The sequence below is a fragment of the Anser cygnoides genome, chromosome 2, assembly GCF_040182565.1.
Source record: "Anser cygnoides isolate HZ-2024a breed goose chromosome 2, Taihu_goose_T2T_genome, whole genome shotgun sequence".
Taxonomy (NCBI): domain Eukaryota; kingdom Metazoa; phylum Chordata; class Aves; order Anseriformes; family Anatidae; genus Anser; species Anser cygnoides.
Window position 1 is genome coordinate 148,717,093 of NC_089874.1, and position 22,861 is coordinate 148,739,953.

General features: G+C 42.4%; 1 protein-coding gene across 1 annotated transcript in view; it reads right to left on the reverse strand.

The window, feature by feature from the left end:
- Positions 1 to 22,028, reverse strand: part of EIF3H (eukaryotic translation initiation factor 3 subunit H) — an 85,493-nt gene extending 63,465 nt beyond the window's left edge. The window contains exon 1 of the mRNA XM_013191759.3: positions 21,859 to 22,028. Coding sequence (XP_013047213.2) covers positions 21,859 to 21,978 — 120 coding nt within the window. The 5' untranslated portion in view covers positions 21,979 to 22,028. The remainder of the gene's footprint in view (positions 1 to 21,858) is intronic.
- Between the last annotated feature and the right edge of the window lie 833 nt (positions 22,029 to 22,861).

Below are 22,861 nucleotides of genomic sequence, written 5' to 3' on the forward strand. Positions count from 1 at the left end.
ACAGGTTAAAGAACAGCCATTCTAAAATTACAGAGGAATTTAAAAGACCATTAAATGAACAGTCAAAATGCAGTTCTAAACCAATTTTCTGAAACACCTTCTAAAATGAAATATTGATTTTTGGGGGGGTTGAACTTTACTTTCTTGCTGTATCTGTTAAAAGCTGCTTGCAGGGGCAATAAGCTCCCTCCTGAGGGAAACACGGCACAAGAAACACCATCAAAACACCTTGATATTAATTATGTAGAAACTGGTAGGAAATTTTTGAAAGGCAGAAAACGCAAGTTTTCAAATTACATCTTATTACAATTTTACTTCAGATGCTCAAGTAATTTGTATTTGGTAAACTGTGCATTTTACAGGATATTTAATAATGAATGATAAAAGAAAATAGGAACACAAATTACTTATATTTTTAATAATGTATTTCTCACTTCCTTCCCTAAATTTGAACTCTATGATGAATGATTCCCAGGAGACGATACTGTAAATTGGAACAGTATGAACAATCATCACTCCAAAATAGTCATTTGCTAGAAATGCTTTACACGAGTAAAATTTTGTTTAACAAGAACTAGAACAAGATAAGATACACTAACCACAAAAAACAGACTTGAAAAACATAAACTTATACTTGGTCCAGCACAAGTGGATTTTATTTCACTATATCCTAATCCATCCAAGCAAAACACACCAGAAAATGTCTGATGACCACATTGTTGTTATACTACTGCTATAATGTCCATTGGTAAACCCCCTCATATAATGGGCTTCAGCTCAATCAATTTGAGAACAGATTTCATGCAAATAGTGGTATTTACCTATGGGGAGAGCTCATATTTACTTACCAGGAATATATATTTGTCCCTATATATTTTTCTCTAGCTTTTTACTTAGTTGTTTAGCATAACTACATCACAATTTTAAAAACACCCTTAATGAACTTAGAGCACCACGGTATGGGTTAAATGGAAGATCAAAAGTGATTAGAAAAAATCCTTTACAAATAGATTTCCTTCTTGGGGCAAAATTGGAAGTGAAATAGAATTTAAAAACGCTGGAAAAAAGAGCAGCAAACAAGAGCTAAATTATCTCAACCTACCAAATGCCTTGTATCACTGAGCTGACATATAAAAAATACTCAACTTGTATTTAACATAGATTAGCTAAGAAACCTTAGCTAACCAGATACCTTATATTTGCCACAAGCTCGGTCTTCCACAGTCAAGGAATCCATAACAAAATATAATCCATAACTAGACTATTAATTAATTACAACATAGCATGATGCTCTCTATTTACTGAATAACTATTTTCAATATCCTTATAACCCTGTAAGCTTCATGTTTTCCACTGATTTTCTCTTCATTCGTTCTCGAGTTTTCTATGCGCATTGACTAGCCCCATTACTATAATTCCTGTTTTCCCACTGATTCTGCTCCAGAAGCATTACATGATGTCAATTTTATCACAGCATTTCTGATAATAATTGCTCACAGAAAGCAGCAGCAAATTAAAAGCGCGTGGGCTGTCACCGAGTATCAATGATTTTTCAGGAAGATAAAACCAGGCATTCAAACGCTAGCCAAGTGCTCCCATACACAATAAAGCTGTTACCTAAGTCAGCAGTTTTCCATCTTCAACCTGAAGACCACAGCAGAGATACAGACCCCAATTCAGGCTCATCCAGGCAGATACAGACCCCAAATTAGGCTCACTTACAGGGTTGTTTTCTAAAGGAGTCTACGAAAGGTAGCAAAAAAGTAGCTCATGAGCTCACTTCTCTGGATTTCACACCCGTTAACAAGCTGCAGAAGTTACGGTTTATGGCTGCCCTGGAAAATACATTAGCTACTGAAATCATTTATGAAACGATAAATGATCGTGAAGTCTGAGAAATGCACCCGATGACACATCATCCTTGTTTTCATTTTGCTCTTTGTTCTGGAGAGTTTCAGTTAGCACATAACACACAAGCCTTTAGTAGAGCATGCTCTTAAACTTGGATTGAAAAACCTGCCATTAAAATACTACCATATGACCGATGTGGAAACATGCACTGAAATGTTTCAGTCCTAAGAACAGCCCTCCAAACGCAAAGTTTGCTAACCCAGAGCCGATCACTGTACAAGCAGCAATGCCACGATCTGAATGCACAAACAAATGCCTCAAACTGAGTCAACCTCAAAGAATGCTAACTCGTACCTAGATATTTCCCAAAACGATGTTATGCTTATAAAGCATCAGAACAGAAACAGAATGGTTTGACTAGTCTGAAAAAGAAGTGCACTAAGTAATACAACACACTGAACTACAAATCAGTTCTTCCAAATGACACAAATATCCCAAAGAAATCCAAGTGAACACCAGTATCAGCCATCACTCATCCAATGCTGATTCACCTTCCAAATACTATTTATATATATTCATCCAGTAAGGCATGCTGCCTCTTTGTACAATCTGTTTTAAATACCCTTAGACCCACCACTGCTTTGCCACGGCCACATGAAACGAACGGCAACCAAGCCACATCTCTTACTGTCTTTGCATCGCAGCTACAGTACGTGCAGGGCCAACCAGGAACGGCGAAGTACTCACGTAAAAAGCATATCAATTAATTTGACTTATTATGAAAATACATATATTTTAAAAAATTCAACTGATACTTCTGAACATACAAGTCAATCACGTGCACAACTTAGCAAATGTGATTAGCATGTAAGAAATATTTAGGCACACACTGGCTCTTTAGAAGAGGTTATACAAATAACTACTAAATAATATTCCAAAGTCCTCCCTGCCTTATAAAGTTAGTCTTCAAAAATACCAAAGCAACTCAATCACTTGGAGCAGCCAACTTGACAGATTTTAAGTCATTAATCCCTAATTAACCAAAGAGAAACATGCTTGCAATTCAGCAGCGCTTCTAATCTTCAAAGCACTGCTCAACCATTAAAAATGAAGTCATACAACAGAAAAAAAAAATCTGAAACTATTAAAACACTTAAAGACGCATATTTTAGCTGTATGATGCCAAATTTTAACTTTGGATATAATCCGATAACACAGCTGTTAATTTCAGAAGTTTGTATCTTAATGCAGAAATTACTATAACACAAACTGTCAACCAAAACATCTTAAACTCTTGTGGAGATCCTAGGAGCCTTCAGTTGTAATGACAAATATGCTAAGATGCCCATCTTTGTATTTCTCCAAAAAGAGAAAACACCAAATCAAAGTGCTGAAGGTCGATACATGGATTCGATGTGGCAACTGTCAGATTCCCAATACCTTTGCTGTGCTTTGCCTTACAAATACACAACAAGAGATAGGACTATAGGAAATGGCCTCGAGTTGCACCAGGGGAGGGTTAGGCTGGATATTAGGAAAAATTTCTTCACTGAAAGGGTTGTGAGGCACTGGAACAGGCTGCCCAGGGAATTAGCAGAGTTACCATCCTTGGGGATCTTCAAAAGACGTGTGGATGCGGTGCTGAAGGACGTGGTTTAGTGGTAGACCTGGCAGTGCTAGATTAACAGTTGGACTTGGTGATCATAGAATCATTAGGGTTGGAAAAGACCTCCAAGATCATCTGGTCCAACCATTATCCTACTACCAATGTCACCCACTAAACCACGTCCCTAAGCACCATTTTATGAAATCAAACAAAATAGAGCTTCTGGACACATGATGAAACAAGCTGATTTACATTCTTAAATCAAGTATTTAAACCTTCTTGAGTGCTTAACAGTGTTTCCCACCCAAGAAAGCTTTATCAGCACAACCACTAGCACCAGTTGCGAGTATCTGGGAAGGGGATGGCAAGAGAGTGTAAATAACAATTTATTACTTAGCTGTTTTCAAATCAGCCATAACTGAGGGGGTCATCAAGTACAGACGGTCCCACAACATGTCCATCCTCTCAACATTTAACACTAGGGAAACTGCAATCAGCATTTAGCCTGGCAAAAAAAGCTGTGCAAGGTTTTATTGCTAATAGTGGCTGAGTTACTGTGAATGCATTCTATCACAGTCCTGCAGCCTTCCCCATGGTAATTCTTAAATCTCAAACCACAGACCTTTACACTTAAACAGTACAAAACAGGAATGGCAATTTGACTTAAACTCCTAGTCTGGAAAAATTCAAGAGAGCAAAATTATCAAGGTATTTTTGTAAATGGATAGGTCTGAACTAACAAAACTAACAACTCATGCAGTTGAGTTTCAACTGTCCTAAACTCAAAGATGTTTGTGATGCTGTGAGGCTAAAATTTAGACACCTACCTAACACCTGTTAAATGAATTTATAACACCTCTGGAAAAGAGTTAATTGATGTGTTAAATAATGTCCAAATGGAGACATACCAAGCTGTACGTACCCCTAGCTTCGTGGCCCTGCCTGCTTTTTCTGTACACGCCACACCAAAAGCAAATCCACAATCCGGGTTTTGCTGAAACCAAGTAGCTACTCAGAAATGAAGTTTAATTAAGCAGTTCTGAAAGTCCTCAGGTAAGCATGGAATGGCATTGTCTTTAACAAAGACCTGGAGGGTTCAGGGGGTGGGTATAAAGAGAAAACTAGAGGAAGATACAGTGAAACACGAGCAGCATTATCAGTTTTGAAGAGCTCCATGAGGCTTTTACCCAGGCTATGTGAGTGCTTATCCTACACTTAAAAAGTACAAGTTCTGGAAGGTGACCAAGCTGAAACTTGCCTTGAGCTGATTAGTCTCCTGGCTGTAGCACTGCTTGATAAGACAGTAACAAACTCTCACAACTTTCCTGCCAGGAGAAAAATTCTGAAGAAATTAAGGATACCACTGCAATGGCTAAGAGTTAAAAAAAAAAAATACATGTCTAACACACATACTACCCTCCTGGATGGTTAAGGTGACGGATCTTTACGTGCATACACCAAAAACTAACTTAATTTGTGCAGTCCACATAAACTTTTCCTAGAAGGCATGGACACACCATGTCAAAAGCACGGCTCAACAGGTTGATGTCCTGACCTTTTAGTTGCTGTACATGAATCTTCGCAACATGAGATTGCTACTACAAAGTACTGCCATCAGGTGAACTCAACGTGAGATGAAACTAAATTTTCCACACAATAATGTTGAAAAATATGTTAATTTGTATTGACAATCAAACCTTGAATTCACTTAAGTGCATATTCTAGACCATTTGTAGAGTTTTTGATTAATTTTTTTAATTATCTTATTCTATAGTGCAGATTTTTTCAGCATTTCCAACATGAAACATTGGAAACCACCTACTCTGCCATCTTAATGTTGGAATAAAAAGCTCCTACAACAGTTAGACCACAATTTTAACTCAGAAGAAGCAAAAAATAAAATAAAAATTATGTGAATAGACTGTACAAAATCTAAGACCAAAAGGACAAGACTTAGCAGACCTGAAAACCAAGGCAGCTTTAAAACAAAATTATTTCTGAATTGCTGTTCAGCAACAAGTTCAGATATAATGAGACCAACCCTCGCTGTTCTGTACAGTGAAGCATAATAGCTGTCCTTTGGATCGAAGGACTCAAAAAGACCACATTTTACCCTTATCTTAACTGACTAAAGCCTTAATACCAACATTTACAAAGCCTTTGAAAATGCAATTCTTGGAATCGTAAGCTTGCATTTTCTGTCACTCAGCAGCTAATAAATACCAGATGTTAAAGCCTCATTTCTGAACTTGACAGAAACTTGGTGCTTGAAACCAGTAATTCCACAGGAGGCAGAGCAAAGCCATGCGTGCCATTTCAAACCATCGCAGTCAGGTGCAAATATCAAAATCTCCTTTTTGATGTGAGACTGGAAGTTTCCTGGAGCTGAGCCTGAATTCCACTGCTACGAACAATGCGCGTTGATCAGAGGTGGCCCTCAAGCAGGGGATACCGCGTGTGTTTTCATACTAAAATTATGAATCACAGAACTCTGTAGGTTTTGCCTCACACAGGTCCTCAGCGCCAAGTCATCTGATGGGAAACCGGATGGAAAAATACTGGATCTTGAACTGTAGGTTTTGAAAAAATACCTTAAATGTTCCTGTACTGTTTGAATACTCCTGGGTACTAGGAAATGTATGAAGAGCATCCGAAACTTTTTATTCCCTGGGCGCATTATTACATCAGTTGGTACCACATCACCTGCTTAGTTTATAAACCTCAAGATCTCAGAAGATTTAACTACAGAAGGGCATCAGTAGTCTTCAAAAAGGAGTACACCTTTGGAATAATCCACACATTGGGCCGAAGAAAACTACCTCAATCATAATGGATTATTGATTTGACATCAGTTATTTTGAGTCACTTCTGCTTCATTTATGAACCATAGCACCGGGGAATTATAGAGCACCCAAGGAATCTAGATGACTTTCCTTATCATCTCCTGCCTCATATAGTGCTTAAAGCATCTAACAACACTTTCCTGTGGGTTTGTTTGCTGTGGGGTTTGTTTTCACTTGTTTGTTTTTCTTTTATTTCTCCCTCAACAGGACAGAAAAGGCGATTACATCCATACACAGCATTAAGTGAGAAAAACATACCTTGCCCCTTTCTCAGTAAGTGGCTGAATCAAAGCACAACTCAGAGGCAGTGGCAGTTCAAGGACATTATCACTCCTTCCTCTGCATTAACTGGTTATGTGAACTTCTTGGGGCATAGACGGAAAATTGTATCTTATTTACCCTGAAGCTCACTCTAGAAAAAGTAGGCATTCTGTGTTTGTTTTTGTTTTTTTCTTCACTTTCTGTACATGCTGTTAGGACTTTGTGCCACTGTAGTGGGTTTACATGGCAAGGTTTTGGTAGCAGGGGTCCATAGTGGTGATTTCTGTGAGAAGGATCTAGAAGCTGCCCCGTGTTTGGTAAGGGCCCCACTGCTGACCAGAGCTGAGCCAATAAGTGATGTTGTTTTGAGCCTCTGTGAGAGCACATTTAAGACAGGGAAAAAAAAACGCTGCGCCACACAGCAGCTGGGAGAGTGAGAGGAGTGAGGAACAGCCTTGCAGGCGCCAAGGTCAGTGAAGAAGGAGGGGGAGAGGTGCTCCAGGCGCCGGAGCAGAAGTCCCCTGCGGCCTGTGGTGAGGACCATGGTGAAGCAGGCTGTCCCCCTGCAGCCCATGGAGTACCGCGGTGGAGCAGGTTCCACGCTGCAGCCCGTGGAGGAGACCACGGTGGAGCAGGTGGACCTGCACCGACGGAGGCTGCGGCCTGTGGAAGACCCCTGTCAGAGCAGATTCCGGGCCAGACCTGCAGCCCGTGGAGAGGAGACCACGCAGGAGCAGGTGACCTGGCAGGAGCTGCTGCCCGTGGGGGATCCAGGTTGGAGCAGTTTGCTCCTGAGGGATGGACCCCGTGGGACGGACCCATATCTGGAGCAGTTCTTGAAGAGCTGCTGCCTGTGGGCAGCCCACGCTGGATCAGTTCACCAAGGACTGCATCCCGTGGGAGAGACCCCACAGCACAGGGGACAAGAGTGACCAAGAAGGATCAGTGGAGAAGCAGCGCTATAGACTGACCATAACCCCCATGTCCCCATGCCGCTCGGGGGGGAGGAGGTGGAAGAGGGTGGATGGGGGGAAGGTGCTTTTGGTTTCTTTCCTTTGTTTCTCACTTCTCTAGCTTGTTAGTAATACGCAATAAATCTTACTATCTCCCTATGCTGAGTCTGTTTTGCCCATCACAATAATTACTGTGCGATCTCGTCCTTATCTCAACCCTTGAGCCCTTTTCATCGTATTTTGTCCCCATTCCTCTTTGAGGAGGGGGAGTGAGAGCAGCTGTGGTGGAGCTCGGCCACTCACCCGAGTAAAACCACCACAGCCACAGATTAAATACCTCACAGCAACACATTGCACCAGGTCTGGCTGGGACATTAACTTTCCCAGCAGCAGCCCATACGGTGCTGTGCTCTGCACTTGCAGCTAGAACAGCACTGGTATCACACCAGGGTTGTGTCTGCTGCTGAGCAGTGCTGGCACCGCATCAGGACTCCCTCCAGCCCCCCCAGAGCCAGCAGGCTGGGGGTGGGCAAGAGGTGGGGAGGGGACATCGCCAGGGCAGCTGACCTAACCCAACCGAAGGGATATTCCATGCCATGTGGTGTCACACTCAGCAATAGAAGGTGGGAACCGGGAAAGAGAGAGGAGGCTCTCGTTATGAAACTGTCTGTCCTCCCAAACAACTGCTGTGTGTATTAAGGCCCTGCTTCAGGGACAAACATCACTCGTTGATAGGAAGTAGAGAATTATTTTTTTCTGTGTTTCCACATGACCTTTGCTTGTTTTCTCCCTCTTCCTTTTCCATTTAAATAAATTATCCTTATCTCAACCCATGAGACTTTTTTTCTTTCCAGCATACTTTCTTCTCCTCTTCTTTGTCTGAGGAGGGGCAGTGAGAGGGCAGCTGTGGTGGAGTTCAGCTGCCCAGCTGGGTAAAACCAGCACACACATTCACTGAAGACCACAAGGTTCAACTACTGCCAGGCAATGCCCCAAATAAAACACTTAATAAGCATCCCCTCTTCTAGTTGTTTTATTTCTCCATTTAGCAGGAACTAATTCCAAACTGCTGCAGTACAGCAGCTCGGGAATTTCCCTGCAAGCAAGAGGGGAAACCCACCCCGACAAAACCAGGTCTTCCTCTACAGCAGGTACAGCCTGCCTGCACCTTCCCACCTCCAGCCTCCCGAAGGTGGTGGCCATTCACACAGAGCAAGTCAGGCTCACTGCAGGCACTGCCAGGTGAACTGACACCCACTTACTGGCAGCACACCCACCCGCTGCTCACACATTAGCTTCTCATTCAGTTACTCACTCTTCAGGAACTGTAGGGACTTAAGACTAAAAAGCCTATAAAAAAAGCTGCTTCAAATTATAAAAATAAGCGATTCTATTCAAAACCAGACGTATAACATGAAACAAAACATTAGTTAGCATCTAGAAGTAAATCTGGTAAATATCTAAAATGTAAAATGAAAAAAATTGCTACTGACATAAACAGGTAGGTGGAATTTGGCTTGAAGAACTGAAATAGTACAGACACGAAGTCTGCTTCTGTACAAATACAACATGAGAAGGGGAGATCACTGGGTAGAAGCTTGTCGGTTTGTCATATGATGTGGCTTTTTTCAGCTCTCTCAGGAACTTGAGTTAATCAGCTAATGTCTTGTAGGCACCACGAAAGAGCTGTTTAAGTCATTCACTTACGTTCAAGTGAGCTGCTTGTTCCTGCAAGGGGAGGAAGTTAAACAAACTGCAACACACCAAATGAGACAGTCATTAGACAGTGGAGAAAATAATAGTATAGTATTATCTACTATAATAGTAGAAACACAAAAATACCAAATGTAAATCAAGGCATCTTTTAATTAATAGACCGGCCTCTTCCTGACTTTTTTGTCCTGCCACATTTTCATTTATCTTTTTTGACTGCACAATGGTGCGGCTTAACAACCATCCCCGTGGTTATGCACAGCCCATTAGTATACTTTAATTATTGCCTCAGCATCAGTAAAAATGCACCATTACATCTGTGCATTAACTCTCCACCGCCCTGTTCACACGCTAGTGTAAGGCATTTCTCTGCAATGCAAAGTTTCATAACAAATTTCACAGTACATGGATCCAGCCTCATTTCCATGGAAACCACCGGGGCCATGGGCACTGCAGAATAACTTTCTTGTAGAAACATTTCTCTAACACAGCCCCAGGATTTCAATCGTGCGAGCAGCAGGGCATTAGATGTTATTACCACGCTGTTAGGAGGCAGCGAGAGGGCTGTAATAAGATAAACGGCTCAAATCCTACTAGTTACAAGTGGGACAGAGCGCTTCACCAGCACTACTTAGTGCATTATTTCTCCCATTTCACAAGATTCGCAGGACTCTAATCTTTCGAAAGCTGAAAATTTAGCATTTTAGGTAACTTTTCTAAACTGCCACCACAGTTTAGACTCATTATTTTTAATGAATTCAATACACAACCCTCATTTTTAGGGTGAGAGTTGATGAACACGCTCCTGTAGAGCACACACAGAAATAGTAAAGGCAGGCACAGTTTCAAGGCTTTCTGCTGGATACACCAGAGCCTTACGCTTATATTTCACCATACAAGCAATACATATATATTCTGTGTATTAGTAAACTGCCATTGTTGAATTATTAGTGTTTATTGAACTAGCAGTGCATTTGCAAGCAGGTTTACTCTTGAGCATCAACTTCCAGCAGTTTCCCATTAAAAGATTTAAAGATGACAGCCACAAGCAGCAGCAGCCAATTTTATTAATCAGTATTTTCAATCAAACTGTGCAAAACTATTATGATTTTGAAGCTGAAGAGAAACTGCGAGAAAGTCACCCTTATCTATTTGGCCTTCAAGAACTAGTGGAATAGGGCAGAGCTTGACTGGGGGCGAGCATGCTGGTTTTCACCACCAAATGATCCTTTGCAAAGTCCTTCATAACCTGCTCAACACAACTGGAATACACGTACTGTTTGGTAGTGTCTTAAAACACATGACCTCCACGTGCATTCAACAGATGCTTTCAAGTAGCCAGTAAAATCCCTACTGGACATGACTTGTATGACAATTTAATCATTTATAACCTTTTGTGCGACGTATTTTCCAAATCCAAGCACTTACCCTTTTGGGCAAATGCTTGGTTATGTACTAAAGGACTGAGATAGAAAAAGTTTGTCCTAGTAACAGGTAGCACAATCCTGAGAACAGAGACTGGACTGGGTCTCAGCTTTCCTGCGGACTTAAAACACAGAAGTGCAGGAAGAAAAAAGCCACCAAGAGTGAGCTATTGTTGGTAACCTTCAGCTTCCCCATCATTCAGAGAGACTTGCTTTTGTACCTCTGTCTGAATAAGGATGTGTGAAAACCACTTCCGAAGGAGCTCATTTCTAATAATAGCTAATATTATTAATATTAGCAGTGAGATTAAGCACCATTCTCATTTTCTCACCAGGAGAAAATACGGATAAGGTAGTATGGCCTCTTGTATTATCCCCAAACTGTGATATGATAGCTGAAGTAAACACTCTGTATGCCACCTTAAAATAATTTTAAAAGCTTTAAGACTGCTGATTTTCAGCATCAATAATGTAACAAAAAAATAATTGAGTGCTAAGTGGTCAGAACTCAGCCCTATGTTAACAAAGGAGGTTGCTTATTGTCCTCAGATCTGCACATATAAAGAACATTGACAAAAAGCAACTTATACCTCCAACAAAGATCCTGAACACCAAACAGGCACGTGCTTAACACAAAAAAATATATACATACGTGTCTATTACATACCACACAGATACAGGGCTCCCTGGAACAGGAAAGACAGCAGACAGCAAAGCAGGCTATAATGTTTAAGCAGAACAAGAGCAGAAATTGACAAGCTTTATCTGCTCAAAGCAGCATCCCAACCCTCCTTTTCCAGTAAAGGACCAAAAATTTATAACAAAATTAGCCTATTGTTGCATATACATGGCAAAATTCAGGTGCATCTTCAATCTCCAGTGAACAAGTCTTTCTTTATTAACTTTAAAATTAGATTTAGCCATAAAAATGAATAAAATGCTTATCTGAAACAAGCATACACACACACACAAGTAATTCGAGAGTTTTCCTACGCTTATTCCTAAATAATCTTGTGCATGCATGTTACACAAGACATTATCAAGGTTAAATAACTTCTATTGTTTTTGTTTTGCATTCTTGATTTTGGATAATTGAATAATCCTACAAGATACTAACAAGACAACTACACAAGCATGAAATTTTCCAATTACACATAAATATATTTACTTTCCATTAAAACGATACCATGTAACACGCAGTAACAATTGAACTGCTAAGCACTGTTGTTAAAGCAGATATGACATCTGTAATCTTAACACTTCCTGAAGATTTAAAAAAACAGCATGCTCAAACTGTGCCATCATTGAGAATACATTTTGAGCATGCATGTAAACAAGGAAAAATAATATGCACAGGAATCATATCTAAAAAACATCTGTGGCAAAGAAAGATTAATAGGAAAGAAGCCAGCAACAATAAACTGAAAATACATTATCTTTTTTCAAAGACCAGAAAAACAAAATGACTTTTTCCTCTTCTTCCAAGATCTCTCAGAAAGTCTGTAAGATTTGTTTAAAGTGTAGAAGAAAGAATCCTATTACATAATAAGGCATAAAAGGCGTTCATTTTATACATACCACAAAAGGCCTTTCAGCATCTCTATCTGCTGCCAATGGCCTGCTGGATCTTAGACGTTACCCTGAACTATACGACGCTGCATGACAACTGCAAAGATCTAATTTTATGACAATAAAATGAAAACCAAAGGAACATGTTTAACAATATTTCAGTGTGCAAGAGGGCAACGTACTGCCTCAGCAACAAACCCAGCTACTGTCTCCTCTCCAGTCTTAGGCGTCTCAGTCAAAACTAACACCTAAAATAAGACACAAAGGTAACGCTTACTAGCTCTTTTGTTTCTGATGTTTTCTGCTGTAACATTCCCATCATTAAAACACAGTGAATTATTTGAAAGATATTTGGTGGCAATATTCTCCTTAATATTAAAACAGCCCACTAGGTACCAAAAGAGCACATTACACTGTTTTCAAGAGCTATGCATACACAAGTACAAGGCAAGAGAGGAGACTGATATGCACATAGCAGGAGCAGCAAATAACAAGGAGTTTGACTGTAAATGACAGTAGCACAGAGGGCAACATATTATTTCTCCTTGTACGCAGGAAAAAAAAGGCTGTTTTGAAATTATATTTTCCCCTTCAAGTCTGAAGCCTAGCACTGCTCAACACATTTAAACCACCTCCACGTTTAGATTAACTCCTTTTGTCAGCACACCAGTTTCACAGCATGAAGTGATACCAGATGTTTTAGTTCTAAATGCCTCACTAGAGTATACTTACCACGACATTTAGGAGATGCTGAGTGCTCCAATGCGTTCTTACAAATCATTTAAAGTTTGTGCTTTGTTAGCAAGTATACCTGTTAGCCATTGAGAAGAGACACTGAAATTTTAATCCTCAAACCACCTCAATGTAGGTGCTTTAGCCATTTTTAATTAAGAAATCTCAAAGAGGATAAAGTCGATATTTAGGAGTGAAATTGACAGCAAGAGCAACAGTTTAGAATAAATAGAAAAAGAGTCTCTTCCACACTAGAAGAAACCACTCAGACCAAGGACTGGAGGAACACTAGGTTAGCTAAACAACAACAACAAAAAAAGAAGATTGTTTTAAATAGAAACGTGCCAACATAAAAAGGGGAATAAAGAACACAGATAATACTCTTGGCACACTTCATTCAACTCTCTACCACTTTGATTTATACGGCTGTTACTGTGGTAACAGACAAAGCTAGCTATTGTGGTTTCACACTGGTAGGCAGCCAAGCACCACGCAGCCGCTCTCCCACTCCCCCTCCTCAGAAGGACAGCGAGAAAATACAACAAAAAACTCATGGGCTGGGACAGGAGATCACTCACCAATTACCATCATGGCTGAAACAGACTCAGCGTAAGGGAGATTAATTTGATTTATTGCCAATTAATAACAGACTAGAACAGGGAAAATTAAAAGCAGACTAAAAACACCTTCCCCCTTGCCCCCCATTCATCATCTTCTACCTCCCCCTCAGTGGTGCAAGGGAATGGGGGCTGCGGTCAGTCCCTGACACTTCGCCTCCGCTGCTCCCTCACGGTCCCTCTCTGCCCCTGCTCCCCGTGGGGTCCCTCCCACGGGATGCCGTCCTGCCCGAACTGAGCCTGCAGGGGCTGCCCACAGGCAGCAGTTCTTCAGCATCTGCTCCCACACGGCTCCGTCCCACGGGGTCCATCCCCCAGGAGCAAACTGCTCCAGCACGGGTCCCCCACGGGCGGCAGCTCCCCCCAGACCCCCTGCTCCTGCGTGGGCTCCTCTCCACGGGCTGCAGCTCCGGCCCGGGGCCTGCTCCTGCGGGGGCTCTCCATGGGCCGCAGCCTCCTCCAGGCCACATCCACCTGCTCCACCGGGGGCTCCTCCACGGGCTGCAGCGTGGAGATCTGCTCCGTGTGGGACCCGTGGGCCGCAGGGGGACAGCCTGCTCCACCAGGGGCCTCTCCACAGGCCGCAGGGGAACTGCTGCTGCATGCCTGGAGCACCTCCTGCCCTCCTGCTGCACTCACCTTGGGGGCTGCAGGGCTGCTTCTCACTCCTTGCTCTCCCAGCTGCGCAGCCACAGCAGTTTTTTCCCTTACTTCAATCTGCTGTCCCAGAGGCACAAACAACATCACTTACTGTCTTGGCTCTGGCCAGCAGCAGGTCCTGTTGCAGCTGGCTCTGCTCTGACATGGGGCAGCTGCTGGGCTCCGCTCACAGAGCCCACCCCTGCCGCCCTCTGCTACCTTGCCGTGTAAACCCAGCATATTGGCTCTTAAGGCCAACAGGTCAGACACTGTGGAATGTTTTCCACGGAGTGCTACCGAAGTGTCACCAACAAACTTAGCCAGCTAGAGAACAAAAGGGTGAGGAAATAAGCCTCCAAATTTCACTGGCACTTCCACTAAGCCTGAAAAAATTGAAGGTATATTCCAATGAGGTTCTTTCTGACTTGGTAGCACACATCAGTACTTTCCCTTCTGAATGGGAGCACTGCTTATACATCAGCAGTTCCCCTCTGGGTTATAGTCATGCAATTCATCATAACTGAATATTAATACAAAGTATGTGTATATATAATATGGAGATATGTAAAATCACCCAACCAATACCAAATGTCTGCATGTTCTCCACCATTCATGTTTCCAGGGAGACATCCAGCTAGTGTTCAGTTCACACATTAACTCTGTCTCTATCTGATCTACATTTTAAGGTAAACAGGTCAAGGGAAAATCCAAGAGACCAAACTTCAATTTAAAATACCATTTGGACTTCTTTGGAAGGACATAGAAAAAGAAATGCAGCCTGAAGGACACGTGGTCCTAAAATTCCATTCTATAGCTGTGCAACGTCAAGGAGCTGTACAGAGAGCAGCAAGCAGAGCACACAGCCTGGGCATTTTTGCAAAGTCTTTAAGCAGGATAAGGAGAAAGGAAGAAACCAGAAGGGAAACTGGAAAAGCACAGTCTTCAAAACTTAAGAAAATGTCAAAGATTTTTAAGGCAATTCAATACAGGCTTCATTTATTATCAATTTTAAATGAAACATACTCAAATGCTGTGGAAGTGTCTTGCTTTCCTTCTGAGCATCTCAAAAGCTCTCATTTAAGAAGTGCTTGAAGATAAGTCTCAAAAACTAATTTCCAGTGAATACGTGATCTTGTGTTTTCAGTTACCGTGATCAGACAAATCATCTTCAAGAGGCCCTTACCCCAGAAGCTATCTAGGCCTTCCTTATCAGCAGCTGGGAACGTGATCCTGTTTGTCATATACTTTCTGGACAAAAATGGCTGCTAATAAGAAAACAATGTACAAGCAGCTTAAATACCATGACTGCGAGTAAAGTAACTATGGAAAAAGAGCTCAATAATTTTAGTTTTATTTTCTTTACGGCAGACTCGCAAGCTTTTATGTAGATTAGAAGATAAAAACAACAAACAAAGCTCTTCATACCACAGACAATACTAACCATTAAGCACGCTACATCACCAAATCAGGGATAATGTAATGAAGCTTAAAGTAACAATCTTGGAGTAAATCACTCAAATCTTGCATCTACACTATAGCCACACTAGTGCAAATACAAAGCCTACAAGTATGTCTAGACAATGGTTAGAAGTTACGTTTTGGCCAATGTGTGTTTGTATTTTATTTAACTAGACAAGGGTATCTTAAGGTTTAGCTTGAGTTCTATGCAAATTTTAAAAAAGTGCCTCAATACATACTCAGAGAACTAAGTAGATGGAGTGTTACCTGACACTGGAACATCATCTGGAGTATTACTAGTGCCTCTACACTTCATCTCCGAGTTTGATGGCCTAAAGATTCAGGCATGCCTCACCTGCTGCTATCCACAAAGGCTTCTGCCGAAAGCTCTGGCAATACTCACTAACTCCAGACTAGCGATTTGTTACTAGTATTAAGGTTTTCCGCATTAACAGCTATGAAGATAAAGGAACAGAATCCTACAGTAGTTTCGAGAAGTCTATATAAGTTTTACTACTTCCTACAACATGTAAAATTTATGTACAATGGCCATAAATGTGAAAATGACTCCTACACAATGGTTTAATAAAAAAGGAAATATCATTCCCTTTAATGAAGTAATAAGAGCAACTAGCATTTTAATGCATTATCGTGGTGTTATGGTTGTAATTACATTGCTACACAAGAGCAATAAACGAGAAAGCCTTATTGTCCAGTCAACAATATCCTCCGAAAGTATTTCAGAATAGTTTTTGAATGAATATGTACATTCAATAGAGGTTAGAAATAGATTTAAAAGTCATATATTGGTGTTTAAGGATTTAGTTGGTTGAGAAGCTGTTTTTCTGCAAAAACGATCTCTGCTGTTTTTCATTTTGTTTATTCCTGGAATATCCTCGCATAACGCAGGATACGCAAAAAATGAAACAGCTTCCCAATAACAACATATTTCTGTGTGACCACTCTGAAGGTAAACGTGATAAATAAAAAGCACTTAGCTGGTCTGGCAGCCAGGACACTTGCCTTACTGGAAGATGCCCATTGCCCAACCCACAACTGTTATTTTTGCAGAAGGCGGCTTCCACGTGCCCATTATCCCCATACTAGTGGTCAGACATGGCCCACAGCCCACCACAGAGCAACTACGTTGTTTAATATTAGTTCGATTTCTACATGACATCAGCTTTCGTGCTTATCTAGCAAAAATGTTATTCATCCTACCTGATCTCACGTCTCCAAGTGACACAGCAGCTCGTCCCTGTTTTTACAGCTTTACACCTTGCCTGACACTACCACTGGAATTGTGAGATGTGCAAAAATGCACAGAGGAGGCCCTTGGTGCAATCTTAGTTGAACAGGATTAGAAGTTTCACTAAAAAAAGCATTCTAGAAAAGTCTCCAAACCTCGGTGGAAGTTCGGGATCTCTTATTAAAGCTACGGCACTTCATGAAAAATTTAAAAACTGGACAATCTGTAAGCTTTTTTCACGGAATGCCTGAAAGTTTCATTTTGTGTAAGCTTACCCAAGAGTGCAAGTTCACAAGATGAGGCTATGAAGCAATGGGAAACCAGCACGCAAACGAAGAAACACAGGGTCACCCAACAGCCTGCTACCAGCAGGAAAGCAATGTTATGCTGAGCCTGAATAATATTAACATGCATATGACAACTTTGTTGAAAACAAAACAAAAAACAGGAATATTGCAAAAGCAAATGCTGAAGAGTTACCACAAACTTGAAACAAGGTTCCCCTGCAGTGATATGCCCTCCCTCCACCGCAGTGATGTGCCCAAGTGGAACACAGGGCTTTGTAACGACAAACAGACTTGCTCCAGTTGCTCTCACGGTCACAGTGCAGTTGTTTTAGTGCCAGAGTTTGTCCTCTTCGCCTCATTTACTCACTTTGCTGTGTGAGATAAAGGATGCAAAGACCCTACAGAGCAAACAGCTGGCACTTGCACAGTTAAAGGCTATATTCTAGTGCACATGTAAAAGACCCCAAATAAAAACCACAAGAGCAAAACACTCATTCCGAGAAAGACGTGGAGTTTAAGAGATAACGAATCCAGCAAATGCAGTTCTTCACAATATTTGTTATGATGGCTCTTATTTAAATATCAAGAAAAACCAAAGTACTACCTTGATCATTAACCCAGCGGGCACAACAGTAACACAGCATTTCCTTGTCAACCTCTCTCATTTCAAATTTTCACCTGAAGACAGTAACAGCATTCCAAAGAAACCAACATCCCGTAAGTGTTCTTATACGCCTGAAACCCTGCACAACACAGGAGTGTTTCATGGTATGGCCCTAACACTGAACACGAACAGAATTGCGCCACGGAGATAATTTACCAAAAAGTCAGATCCCAAATGAGCACAGGACTTAACAAAGGAAGAAGAGGAAAGATGACGTTTGTTAGCATTAAGGAAACAAACGTGAAGATTTGGAAAAAATCAGAATCATTTAGGTTGGAAATGACCTTCAGGACCATCAAGTCCAACCATCACATAACACTACAAGTCCACCACTAAACCACACACCTAAGCACCACATCCACACATCTCTTATGCAGGTCACTTAATTGCACAGGTGAGTAATCATAAAACTGCCAGCTCTATTCAGCTAGTCCCAAAACCTCTTTCAGTAAAGGAATCAGTATTACCAATATTCCAAAATTCATCAGCTTACAGCTTGAAGTTTACTGCACCTCATGGAAACCAAGAATATCAGGTCAGTGAGCCAAATCAGATTAATTACAGCAGCTGAACTCCAAAAATTCAGATCAGTACCCTCAAAGAATTTTAACGACTGCAATAAACAGAAGTCCAACAACACCTCTTCAGGAAAAAAAAAGGCAAATTATGGCATTGCTTTACATTTACTTCAGATAGCATGTAATAATGACTACACCTCTGGGGTCAAATCATGAGTGACACCTGAGGTCTTTGCTACAAAGAGCCACCCACCCATGGAACTGAAAAACTAGCAAGCTTAGAAGCATGGGAGAAATACAAGTTCCCAAGGTCAGGCACAACCTTCTCTACACTACACCCATAAATTCTGTCAGAAATACTCAAGGGTTCAAGCTCAAATATGGTGCTCGTGTACCTGGACGCCATTATCTACACAAAAATTCAGAGGCCTCCAGCAAATGTATTAAGCTACACAACACATCTGTTGGATTTGTTTCTACTTTCCCACTCAGCAGGGAAAAAAGGGGTGGACAATCTGTTGAACACAAGCAATTGGGAAGAAAGCCTTTGTCCTTTTCTTCCGCGCATCCCTCCCTCCCTCCCTCATGCACTCCCCAGGTCTGTGCTTCCCTTCCTCCTCCACGCATGAAGCTTAGAAAAAGCACGTTATAATCCCTGCTTTCCATGAACTGGCGAGCAGAGACAACACTGAATTATCTACAAGGGGCGAGACATCCTAGGTGTCTGGTCACAACCGCACCTCTTTCCAACTCTAAGCAATGCCCCTGCCATTAAAGGGGGTTACAACCAGCTGTGAAAGCAGCTGGACAGCTAGAAGTGGCTGCCTGAGCAACCACCATGCAGGTGACTGTGCACAAGTGCCAGAACTAATCATAAATCTAGGCAATTTTTAGTCTTCGCAGGTCTGAGTTCCGTTTAACATCCCGTTCTCAAGTGGCAAAAGGTGATAATGAGGTGACCTTAACTCTGTCACAAAGAAAAACTAAACCAAGTCTGCTCAAGGTAATAAAACAGAATAAAATACTTTAGAACTCATCTTGCAGGAGAGTAGCTAGTCATATGTAAGTATCATTTGACAACTGAGTTCTCAGCTCTACTAGCAAAAAAGAGTACAGACTTGTGCTCTTCTCCTTCCTGTCAAGTTGTGAAGGCTGGAAAATTACGTTCACATTTCATTTCAGAAGCACTTTATAAAAAAAGCACTCAGGTGCTTCATTCAAGTTATCGAGTGTCTATAACGTGACACCTACCTGAATCTTCCTAAACTTTTGCACTATTATTTTGTGGAGCACGCTAATAAAGTGCTAACATTTTTTAAAGTTACATGGACTTAGCCCATCTTAAAAGTCAGAATTTCATTGTTAGCTTTTACTTCCGCTGTGACAGTGGTTTTTAATTTACTCTTGCACTACCTGGAACAAAATTGCACTTGATCTAAATCCAAATGGCACCACTGCATAATAGAATAAGGAAATAATCAGACTAAAATGAGAAAGAAGTTAACGACAAAATGCTCTACTTGCGCCTAATTTAAGAGGAAGCCAGAAAAGTGGTTTTGCTGTGTGATTATGTATTATGTTTTTTATGTATTATGTTTTAAGGTAACACGCTGACATTTAGAACTTCTCCAGTACTAATACTCTTTTCTTTTACTTCACTGTTCCCCTGAAATCCTACTTTCTGAAAGTACTTTTGTATTCTCACACATACAAGAGACTGAAGTGTCTTCCATTTTATATTAGCAAATCCAAACCAACCTGCGTGGTGTGCCTTTGCTTTCAAAGCAGCTCCATCTGACAGCATTACTGGTGTCATTGCCAGGAGATGCGGCACCAGCGGAGGGAAATAGATCGCTGACTGCCTGACTCCCACCAATTCATCCCCAGTTTTGGCACGTAATTACTCTGGTCAAGGCTAATTTAGCTCCATTAGTTTGTGAGAGTACAGTTGAGACATTTAAATCAGTAGGAGGCTAGCAAAGTTTTAGCAGAATTTGAGTAGAACAATCTGAGGACTTGCAAAGGGAGCCGCTTCAGTTACAAGGCAAGCAAATTTATGCTTCCCTTCACCCCAGGCATCACAGCAGGTTGTGAATCTCACTGTTACCATCCCGAGAGCTCTGTGTAAGATCCATTGAGATCATCTGCAGGTGGAAGGGTGAAAGCTTTCCAGTGCTCCCAGTAAGCCACCTTCACCTCTAGACAGGAGACACCACCACAGTGTATCTGAGTAACAAACGAGGACAAGATTAAAAAAGAAAGCAAAAAGCGTTCATGAACATGTGCTGGACAGTCAGAAGTTGACCACCAGGGCCACTCACAGCTCATTTGAGCAAATAGTAGTTCACGAAGCAGATTACACACGTGAGAGAGAACAGTTTTGAAACATCTGTTCTCTTTAGTTGAGATAGAGTCAAAAGAAGTCAACTTTAACAGTTATTATTAAACCCAAAATTGATTTTTAAAAAGTTTCTACACTCACAGAAATGGAATTAAAGGTGCCAACCTGTGTTCTGCTTTTTTTTCCCCTCTAATGTTCCCTCAGACGTGTTATCAAAAAGCTACACACATACACTGGAGTCCGTCTGGTCCTAGTCTGCTAAGAACAGCAGCAGCCCACTGTCAGTTGCTGATTTTAGGACTAAACATAACAGCTGGTCAGTACTGGCTACCCCTTTGGATAAGCCACGTGCACCAATGCTGTAAACAACTGGACACTGTACTGCAGAAATACTTTCAGCCATTACTTCAAATGGCATCTTTCAATCATAAGGACCTGTACAGAGAAATAAATTATTATTCATCTTCCCAAACGCTTATTAAACTGTAACTCTGGGATAACAAGGGGGTCTATCCCTAATTAATGCCCAGCAGGCTTTTCAATGCTTGCCCCAAAATGATGCACTGCTCTCATTACTGTTATACCAACCCTCATTTGTGCTTCGCCTACACACTGCTCCAGTGACACCTGGCAAAAATAACGAAGAAACAAACATTTATGCTCTTAAATGTTCCAGTAATTATTTTTTCTCCCCACTCCGTGATATTTCAGAGTACTGCCAACTGCAGAGATAGGAACCGACACAGAGTGCCAGCAGCAAAACTGAGAACCAACTTTAGCAGACATTTCTGCTTAAGGCCTGTGTGGTAAACTCTACTAAGCAGTTTCACCAGAATAACTTCACTCTGACATTTTACGTCGTACTAACAAAACACGGTAAGCTGTGGCCAGCCTGACAAAGAAGATTAAAGGCACAACGGGTGAAGAAACCCCCAACATGCTCGCCACCTCCCACACCTTCCCGCAGCGCTGGGTACGAAAGGAGGAAGCACAAAACGAGGGCTCTGGCGCAGAGGAGGGGAAGGGAGAAAGGCAAAAGGTGACAGCCGTGGAGGCGCCGCTGCCCTCCAGGAACGAGCCCGGCCCGCGAAGCCGCCGCCGCTGCCCCCAAGGCCCCCGGAGCGGGCACTCACCAGCCCGTCGATCTGCACTTGCTTCACGGCCGCGTCCCCGGCGGCGGCGGCCTTGCCTTTGCCCTTGGCGGCGCCGAAGCCGCCGCCGGCCGCGCCGGAGCCTTCCTTGCGTGCCGCCATCTTCGCCCAGCCCCGGCCGGAAAGAGAAAACCGAAACGCCGGAAGCGGGGCTTTAAGCCGCGGCGGTGCGCCGCGAAAAGGCTCCGGGCGGAAACACCTCTGGGGCGGGGGAGCGGGGCGCGCATGCGCGGTGTGGGAGGGCGCCGGGCTTCAGGGGTGCCCCGCCGCCATTTTGTGTCCCCCGGGCGGCGGGGGGCTGATGCGGGGGGGGGGTGCCGCCCCTCGGCTCTGGGCACCCGCCGGGCTCCGGGGATCCTCTGTGGGCACCCGGGGGGCTCGCAGCGCACCCCCGTGGGCAGCTCGGGGGCTAGGGGCGGCGTGGAGGCATCCTTGTGGTCCTGGCTGGGCAGGGGCTGCGCTGAGGGAGAAAGTGTGCAGCTAACGAGCTCGCTTGGTACGGGGGGGAAGCACCTCCAGGAGAAAAGGGGTTTGGTAGTGTAGGATTTTAGCTTTAAAAGCAGTAGAGTACTGTGAAGGTACTTGAATAGCTATCTTGAGGCTGAATAACAACCCATGTTCTGAGGCAGGATACAAAAACATGACATTAGATACAAAGCCCTGGAATATCAATGTCTCACGTTAGTCTCAAGAGGGGGTTTAAGTGATATATTAGAAGTCAAATGCTGCTTTTGATTTGCTTCCCCTCCCCCCCCCCTTTTTAACTACTCCAAGCCCCGCATTCAGTTGAAAAATTAAATTGTCTGAGAAAGGTAGGTGTACCAAGCACCCCAACACTCTCCAGATGCTCTGCCAAGTACGTAACCTCATAAAAACCCACCATGAACCATTTCAATAGTGTGATTGACACTAACTTCTAACTGGGGAAGGGGAACATACCAACGCCAATACCAAAATTATCTGTATTTTCCGGCAGACAGGCCCA